This window comes from Pleurodeles waltl, chromosome 11, assembly GCF_031143425.1.
Source record: "Pleurodeles waltl isolate 20211129_DDA chromosome 11, aPleWal1.hap1.20221129, whole genome shotgun sequence".
NCBI classification, from domain to species: Eukaryota; Metazoa; Chordata; class Amphibia; order Caudata; family Salamandridae; genus Pleurodeles; species Pleurodeles waltl.
This window is the reverse complement of record NC_090450.1, coordinates 83,143,193-83,153,370: the sequence shown is the minus strand read 5'-3', so window position 1 is coordinate 83,153,370 and position 10,178 is coordinate 83,143,193. Positions and strand designations below refer to the sequence as shown.

Here is a 10,178-nt window from a genome sequence, read left to right as displayed (position 1 = left end):
TCATAAACTTTCAGAGCATTCCTGCGCTGGAATATTCCCTCGCTGTTCTTTTGAGTAGATTTACTCAGACACTAATGTATAATTACCAAATTATTTTATGTGCGGCAACGCATCATTTGTCAACTGCAGAAAGGACACAGAAACACAAATAGTGTTGCCTTTCGGAATCTGGTCCCTAGTTGAAATAACACGTTTTAGTTTTCAGTTTTGGGAAAAAGGTGACATTATTTGCACTGCGAATGAATAAAACCACAGGATGCAAGCAAGCTGCATCGTAATTTCACAATTTTTTTTTGTAATCTATATATTCTTTAACTCTTGTTGCTGAGCTAGCAAAGGCAAAAATCTCTTCTAATCATTGACTTTCTATTTGCTGCAACTCATACAGGTCAAAGGTGATGGGCACCAATAGTTATAAAGTGACGTTCTGGTGGAGAGTCACACTATATATACCCTTGGTGCTGCCAGGGGGTCTGTATGCTCCATAAGGCCTCCACAGAGCAGCCAGGCGCTCTTCTTCCTCCCCAGAAGGATGAAGGCCCTCACTTTACTTGCCCTAGCGTCTCAGCTGCTGTGCTGCTGGTCTGTGTCCCAACCGGTCCTACCGACCCAGCCGCACCCCCTCCCGTGCAATGATTCGATGGCGCGGATTGCGTCAGATACGGCATTACGTCAGATCAATGCCGACCGCAAGAAGGGTTACGTCTTCAGCCTCTACCGCGTCTCCGACGTGCAGGAACACTTTCAGGCAAGTACCGTGCAGCTCCGCCTGTCCCTTCTACAGCGAGCATCCCTGTTGGCCGGTGCAGGCAGGAAACGTCCAATGCATGTGATTACGTTTTGGTGCATGTATTATTTTTGGGAATTAGGGAACATAGGCCTGGTGCACCACAAAATGCCATGTTTAAGGAGTTGCCTCAAACTATAACATTGTACTTGAATTATTTGTACTCAATCTTTCATCGACAGTAATAAAGGAAATACCATTTAGTACAAACTATTCAAGTAGAATGTTTTAGTTTGAGGAAACTCATTTAACATGCCCATTTAAAGCACTGATGATATTCATATCGGTGACCTGTACTAGGTGCTGGTACTCTCTTTCATACATAATCGATTTGCTTGTGAGAGTTCTGACTCACCCAAAGAAAAGAAGTGCAGGTACTGCGTACCAACATAACAGGTCTATTTAAAACTCTGATAGCACTTGCACACACTGTAAAACAGGTGCATAGACCGACCCAGCTACTGCTTTATCTTGAAAGAGTTAACAGGTGACGTGGTAACTTTATAAGCTTTACTGAATTTTTTTTGGAGCACAGCATTTAAGTATCATGGGAACAATACACAGGTGCTGCTGGTCACAGAAGTACATTGGACATGGTTTTACCCTTTATGTAAGTTAAGTATATTACATGCTCAATGAATCAGAGAGCAACATTCAACAGCTGGTGCCAGTAGTTATGGGCTTGTGCAATCTAGTACAGGAATGGAATAACATGCCTCCCTTGTGGCATGGGTCACACCAAGGCGGGGATTTCCATCCTTTTCTCTAGTGAGAGATACTTCTGATCAGTCAAACTCATCATGACCTCTGAAGCCAAGCAACACTCGCATAGTTACCAGACACCCCCACGCCCGCTTCATTGTCTTTAAGCCTAATGTCCATAGAGCCAAATGCTATGGTTTGAACAAAATACTTGGACAAGGGGCACTATGACAAGACTGCCACGTGTGTCAGTAGCAGCATGGTCTTCGGGGATGTATCAACATGTGTGCATATGAATGGGAACTATGTGCATGGTTGACTGAGAGCCTGTGTTGTATGTACATTTGGCACAAGGCATACCTTTCGCCATATACAGCACCGCTACATGTATAACAGAAACATACGAAGATTTTTTTAAATGGGAGAAATTTAAAGTGCAGAAAATGTTCTGCAAAAATGTTCATAATATGGAACATTTTTCTGCACTTTGAATTTCTCCAACTTAAAAATTGGCTGTGTTTTTCATGTGTAAATATGACACTGTGTCTACCAGCCACTTGGAGTAAGATGCCTTCTGTGTGTAAATGCAACACTTTTAAATGAGAGAAAATTAAACTGAAGAGTTAACTTTATGTTCATATGGATTATATAAAACTCATCATTTAAATTCTCTCCCATTTCAAAGTGTTGCATTTACAAACAGCAGGCCTCTTCTTCCAGTGGCCTGAAGACACTGTGCAATATTTATAACTGTAAAATACAGCCATTTGTTTAAATGGGAGGAGTTTAAAGTGAAGAAACATGCTTCATAAAATATTAGTACCTCATTGACTCAATTGAAAGCGGAGAAAAACATTAAGATTTAATGTTTCACAGAAACATATTTTTCTTCACTTTAAATGTCTCCCATTTAAAAAAAATGACACAGCAAAAGGCCTGCTGTGTAATTGCATCCACACTTTGAAATGAGAGAAAATTAAATCGAAGAGTTAGCTTAATCATTAAATTAACTCTTAATTTTTGTTTTTTTTTCAAATTTAAAGGCATTCAGAAACATCATTTTGTTCACAAGTACAAGTTGACAATGACTTTTATTTAGGAGTTTAATCCCTCAGTGCTTCAGTTCTTTACCTCTGTGTCTAACCCTAGGTCATAAATATGATTCAGCTCATTATCAGGCCCCACTATCTGCATCCTAATGATAATAATGTAAACTAAACACAGCCTTCTCTTAACTTTGCAAAAAATGTGACCCCTGATTATTTAAAAATGAACTCAAGGCTGCCAGACACCCTGAAGGCGTGCAAGCTACTGGTGGCTCGTGATGGACCACTTGGAGACACCTGCACTAAGGTAACATCCACCTGTAGTAAGGTAACACCAGAGTAAAATAGTTTAAGTTTTCACAATAAGATTAATTCATAGGGCTGATTCACAAAATCATATATGAGTGCCCAAAAGCGTACTACAGAAGGACTTTTTTTTTTACATAATCTTACATGCCTTTGCAAACCTGCACTCAAACATCTAAAATAAGAAAGAAATTGAACTATTTCTGGAGTATTCATGCACAGTGAGTACAAATAGAATGTGTTGTTCCCTCTTTGCACTTTTAGTAGTGGTGAGGTTGATTTTTCGGGCTGATTCATAAAGTGGTATAAGAATATGTAGAAAGTACTCTTAAAATATTACTTCCTTTACCTTTGTGAAAAGGCCAATTTTTCTCCAAACATGCCATAAGGCTGTAAAAATGGGCTTTGGTCACACTTGAGGAAGGAAAGCAGAATAGGGCTGGCTTATAAATTATTCAATAACTAGTGATCTCCCTATTTCACTGCACCACATGAGGATTTACACAGAAGACATGGCACCATTCTTCAATGATGGCAAACTGAGATCTAAAGGAACGATAGCTTCTTAGGGCATGTTTCTTTCTTCACTTGGTTAAATATTTATTTGTTATTCACTTGCTATCACTTTTAAGCAATACAGAAAGTAGATTGATGACAACCAAAGTAGAAGGCGCTATTACACTTTCCCTTTTCATTGGTGTAAAAATCCATTATTCACTGATTGTTTTATGCAGGAGATTTACTGTGTTTTAAAAAAAAATGTTTTAATGTTGCATGGGGATTGCTGCACTCTTGGCAGCCCCCACGACATGTAAAAAATGCTTGGTTATACCTCTGCCTCTTCTACCACCAAGCTCTAAAAATGTACAATAAAAAAGCCGTCGCTGGGCATTATGGAGCACTCCTCAGAAGAAGCAGTAAATAGTAAATGAGCATCTTCTGCTGTTCATTCCTCTGATTTTGTTTTCAATTTTAAACTTTTTTGGGTGCCCCCAGTATACACGTGGGGGACCCACACCTTTTTTCAATCATGGTGGCTACAGGGGGAGCCCAAAGCCCCTGCTGGCTCCCCAGCCACCTCAGTGGCAGGAACAGGACTTTTTAAAACGTTTTGTTTTAGGTTGGTGTCCCAATTTCCACCCAGGCCACCTTCATCTTTTTTCATTTTTGGGGGTGGTAGGGACAAGACCCTCACCCCCACACTCCCAGCTGGCTCACACCAGCACCATTCTCATTTTTTCAGAAATATTGTGTAGCCCTTGTTCAAATATCATAAAAACATAAACAATTGAACTAATGAGCAGATCAGCAGACTTACAGGATGTGTGTAACATTTCAAAGCTAGAACATTAATTAGGTATCTTGAGTGGGTAATAGTAACATCTATTATTTAAAACACTAAACCACTATAGAAGTGCACCATGAAGTGCTATGTAAAACAATGTATTATTATTATTGTTATTGTTTAAGAAAATTTAATAGGATCTAAGATCACCTCCTTTTGTGTAACAAGCTTTGGGTGTTGTCATAGAACATGCATTATAAGCAGAATAAAGTATACCAAACCATAGGTTATAAGGATATTGAAAATTACCTACGAGTTCAGTGAACGTGTAGAGCAGTGAGGCAATGCATACACTTCTTTATAAGGCCATGCAACACAGAGTTCACTTTGTGATTTTTTAAGGTTAATGGGGATACTCTATATCCATAACACATTATCAAAGCATCAGCACCCCAAACCCCTGTCTTGAAAACCTTATGTAGAATGTAGTGTTTTGTTGGTAATCGAAACTACTCAAATGTCTTCTGGGAACACTAAAGCTGCATGATTTTTTCTTCTTACTAAAAAGAGAGATCTAGATAAATACATATTACTGCAGACCTCCTCGGATTTACGGAAATAATAATCTGGAAATCATAATTTTGCAAATTATCATAAATGAAAAGGAACTAATGTCACAGGGCAAACCTAATATTTTTTCTAGGTAATGCTTCCCTCTTTGGGATGTTTCTCCCAATACAGATCAGTTCATTATAAAGAGTTCTATAGAGGTAAAACTGATCTTTTATCTGCTGAGACATTTCATCACATTACCTCTAACTTGAAGAATCCTATAAATATTTATTTTCACCCTTTCACTGCTAGGCCTCTTCCCCCTCCTCCATGTGAAGCCTGTTTTTGGGCTATTTGGGGTAGTTTGTGCTTAGGCCTCCATAACCTTCTGTCCACACAAGCTACCCACACAAAGTTTGCGTCCGTTTTTTCCAACACCCTGGGGATTCTAATGGTACCCAGGGTTTGTAGATTCCCCTGGAGGGGACTGAGAAATTAGCCTAAATATGGCAAAAATTGTGATTTTTTTGAGAAAATGGGAAAAAGTGCTGGAGAAGAGAGTGTCAGTTTGTTTTCCTGCAAATGACATCAACGAAAGATAAATGATGCTAAAATCACCATATTTCCAGATTTCAGGAACAGGCAGACCTGATTCAGAAAACCAAACTTTTTAACACAGTTTTGGCATTTTGCTAGGAGATAGCCCATTTTTTCCTATTTTTTGTACTTTCAACCACCTTCCTGCCTTCCTGTTTGTGGTGGAAACAGGTGTAAAACCCATTGTGGATCCTAGAAAGCTAGACATTTCTGTAAACTAGACACAACTCTGAATTCATTCGTGTAGATCCTTTAAGGTTGTCCCAAAGATGCTAAGGGCATGATCTAGATCTTGTCAGATGGGAATACTCCATCATAAACCTGACGGATATCCTGTCTGCAATATTACAATCACGTTTGTGATGGAGTATTCCCTCCACCAAGATCTAAATCATGTCCTAAGTGTTGAAATAAAAAGTAATATTGAAAATTATTAGTAATAAACAGCCATTTGTGACAACATTTTCATTTGTAACGTCTCAACAACATGGCTGATTTTCAAAAGCAATATACCATTACATTTGTTAGGCCCTTCTGGTTGCTGAGATATATAGGGTTTGTGGGTTTTCCAAGATTTCAAAGTACCTAAAGGGAATAACTCAGCTGCACCTTGTAATGTTTTTTCATTGTGTACAGGTATACAGCAATTCATATGCTAAAATTTAAAGAGTGAAAAATAGTTATCAAGGAAACCTGTGTATTTCTGAAATGGGCACAAGATAAGGAGTTTAGCAGTGATTATTTGCACATCTCTGAATTTGTGGGTATCCATACTAGCATGTCAATTAGAGAACATTTCTTAAAATGACTTACACGCTGTCTTACATTTGTAAGGAACAAATTTAGAAAACAAGCAATTGGTACTCTTGTTTTACTATTCTGTGTTCCCATAAGTCTCTCTATAAAAATGGTACCACACTTATGTTGGTAGGCCTAGTGCCCGCGATAGGAAGGAACCCAAAATGCAACATGGACACATCACATTTTTCCACTGAAATCGGACCCTTTTTTGCAATGGGCCTAGCTGTGGATTTTGGGCCCTGGCTCAGACGGTACCTAGGGAAACCTAGCAAGCTTGTACAGTTTTGAAAACTAGACACATAGGGAAATCCAGGATGGGGTGACTTGCATGGCTCTCACCCACTTGTGTTACCCAGAATCCCTTGCTAACCTCAAACTTTGACTTATTAGGCTCATTTTCCATACATTTCTGACATAAACACCTGAAATCAGAAGGAATCCACAAAATTACTCCCATCCATCATTCCTTCACTTATCTAAAAATCTAAAATCTAAAAATGCAGCCCCAGTTGTGTGACTGGACTTACTGCCCACAACAGAACAGATCAAACCAAGGGCAATGAGTATCCCTTTGTGAGGTCTCCCACTGATGTTAGTTTGATCCATTCCTGTCAGGGGTACTACGCTTAGCCACACAAGTGGGACAGCATTTCTATTTGGACTAGTGGGGAAATGCTGGGTGATAACAATTGTGTGGATTACCTCTGATTCTGGAAGAATATGGCACAGAAATGCAAGGAAAATGTGTGATTTTAGTCAAATCTGTGGGTTTGCAGACCATTGTGGGTAAGAAGAATTTATGGGATCCATGAGAGGTGCACCACTTTTGTACTCTCCTGGGAGTTTACAGAAATGGCTGGGTCCGGTAGGTTTCTTTGGGTGACCGCCGAATTTAGGCCCAAAAACTGCAGCTACCCTTTTGGTGATGTTGCCACATTGCGTCTAGGACCACACACTTTTGCAGGCACTAGGCCCACCCACACAGGTAAGGTACCGTTTTTATCAGGAGATATGTGGGCACTCTGGGTGGCAGGAAGTTTGAGGTTCCCAGCAGATTCCAGTACTTTGAGGGATCCACACTTGCCATCCTAGAGTCCCCATAGTGTCTAGTTTACGAAAATATCTAGAGTTGGTAGATTTTCCCAAGAGACAATCTACACCCTGGCAGAGGACAGAAAAGACAAATATTACTACAAAGCCATCTACTCCTCAAGTCCTCATACATACTGGTTGGATTGGCAGGAGGGTGAGGGAAAGCTTCAGAATGTAAATTTTATTAACAAGACTTCTCAAAAATAAAATGCACTGTTAAAAACTGCAAGTTAAAAAAATGGAACAAATGACTCACTGTTGGTGAGCTTTAAAGCTATGACAAGGCACCAACTGCTTTACAAGCCATTCACACACCTTTCATATATGACACACACAAAACCAATCACACCTCCAGCTGCGGGTCCAGCACATTTTGACATTAACATCAACATACAGTGCCATTCAAGGACCCAACACTTTCACACGCCCACAGGACTGACATAGAATTCACACCACCTGGCAGCTGATGGAGTGTGTGTACTGCTGATTGGCTGGCAATGTGTGTGTAGTGACCAGCAACAAGTCATATACACACTCTGCCAGCCAAATGCCAGCTCACACACATTGCCAGCCAAGTGTCAGTTCATATGCACCTCCACCAAAGTGACAGTCCATGCACACCGCCAGCCAAGCTCCAGTCCACACACATAGCCAGCCAATCGCAAGTCCACACACACTGCAGACAAGCACCAGTACACACACACCCTCGCCAAGCAGCAGTCCACACTCACCGCCATAACTTTTTTTTTTTCAAAAAAGGAAATGCAAACCAATTTGAAGGGGATGAATAACCAATTATGACTATAAACGTAACAGGTCTAACTAAATACATCAAACAACTGCCAATTGTGAAACTGAACAAAAAATATAAAACAATACAGAACAGTCAGTTCACTTTTATGATGCCTGTTGCTCCCAATACTTCAGGTGCGTGTGATATGATTAAAACATGCTAGCCCACGTATCCCAGGATTAGAAAGACACTTGGGCAGTATATATAACTCTCTTTCCACATGCCTCTTCAGGCACAGACTCTACAGTTTTTCTTTGGGTGCGTGTGGAATGTTATCAGGAAAGTGTTGATATTTCAATCTATCAACATCATCCATCTCTCCAACTCTAGGAAAACTTGCCTGCTCCACTACAACAGGGCTGCCTATTACAGACTGCTGAAACTGAACAAACCTTGAATGCAACAAAGGCACTGAAGTTTGCGAATTGAAACAAATGGACAGCCATGAATGGTTGTCAGCATATGGACATCTCCCCTGCCTGAAATATTCACAGCTAGAAGTTCATCACTACGCAAAGCACTGCACTGTCCCCTCTGAAGTGTTTTATTACATTCAGGCTCTTTAGAGTAACCTTTATGGTTAGGGTGGATTGTGCCACATGTAGCAGTGTCCACTTTGAATAATTCCTTGAACAATTGCACACCAGTGTAGAATTTATCTACGTATAAATGGTGAACTTTGTTAAAAAGTCCTCCAACAAGTTCCCACACAATTTTCTTACTGACTCCAAAAGTGGACAGACAACCAGTGGGGTCAATAGAAGAACCCCTACCAAAGTACACCCTGAAAGTACAGGCATATCCACTACTACTCTCAGAAAGAATATACATCTTAATTCCCTAATGTGCTCTCTTGTTAGGAAGGTACTACCTAAAAAACAAACGAACCCTGAACAGGACCAAAGACTCATCCATATATCTTACTTTCCCTGGGACATAGATCTCTGAAAAGCAATCTATAAAATGATCAAGGACAGGCCAAACCTTGAAGAGATGGTCACAATCAGGTGATCCTGTGACAATGCTGAAGCATTATCGACAAAAGGCAGCATCCGAAGCAGAAACAAATACCAATCACGACTCATGGTTGTAGGAAATGTAGCAGTTGCCATCAAGGGACAAGTAGACTAACATGAAAACAGCGACTGATATCTTATCAAGTCCGTCAAAAAAGTTAAACCAAGAACTTCGGCAACACAGCCTGAACCATGTTTGGGGCAACCCAAAGTTCAGCACTTCCAATGGAAAGCCTTTCAGCCCCAGGCTGTTATCCACATTCCTCTTGCTACACTATTGGCATGTAAGTATCCTCTTGAAAAAGAGACACTTCTTCTGCACTGAGAGTGGCTTCACCATCGGATGATTCTTCTCAGACAGAAAATTTACTGCCAGAATCTTCGACTTCCTCCTCTGCTTTAGGTCCTGAGTCAGTCTCAGAACCATGGTCAGAGGAAGATTCGAAAAGCGAACCAACAACATGCTGAGTGATAATCTGGCAGTTAACCATAATCCTTATTAATAAAAGTGACACAACAAATAAGTCAACAATAAGCAACACTGTGTAAGATAAGTAATAAACAAACCATGGCTTTATCAATCATAAAGTAAAACTACTAGCATATAATATTCTGGAAGGAAATGTCAAAGCACACAAAGACCTCTATACTCAAAAAATGTACCACTCACTTGCCAGAGACAGCTATACTGAGGTTCACCTGCACCTACTCTGCACAGGCACAGCAAGCACCAATGATACCCCACTAAAAAGGAAGAACAAAAGAAAATTACACACAAGACAACAAAATACACATCTTCACAAGTCCAAAGAGAATTTGACACACAATAAACCAAAGCTAAAAATGCTGCAATTTTTCCACCATTTAAAAAACACACATTCATGCAGAGCTATGATATTCATTTGAAGTAAATAGTATAAAAAATGTTTCTTACCACACACATACAACTACACAAACTGCTGATCTACCAGTGCTGAAACCGCAAGCAGTAGTCTCCACCAAGTAAAACAAAAGCTTTGTATTAGAGTTAAAAGGAGAAATAAAACATTACGATTACAAATTATGACAAGAAATAAAACAGTTAACATTATAAAACACTATGAAGTATGACCTTCGGCCCAGATCAGCATCACAAACGTGTGGTCAGCTCCCAAGGGGGGCAGAAAGCAAATGCAAGATACCCTTGTATCACCAAGTGACT

The 10,178-nt window shown here is 40.0% G+C and overlaps 1 protein-coding gene across 1 annotated transcript in view; it reads left to right on the top strand.

Annotated features, from left to right (window-relative positions):
* The first annotated feature begins 456 nt into the window (after positions 1 to 456).
* Positions 457 to 10,178, top strand: part of LOC138265430 (antihemorrhagic factor cHLP-B-like) — a 59,721-nt gene continuing 49,999 nt past the window's right edge. The window contains exon 1 of the mRNA XM_069213130.1: positions 457 to 748. Within this exon, the coding sequence (XP_069069231.1) occupies positions 533 to 748 (216 nt within the window). The 5' untranslated portion in view covers positions 457 to 532. The remainder of the gene's footprint in view (positions 749 to 10,178) is intronic.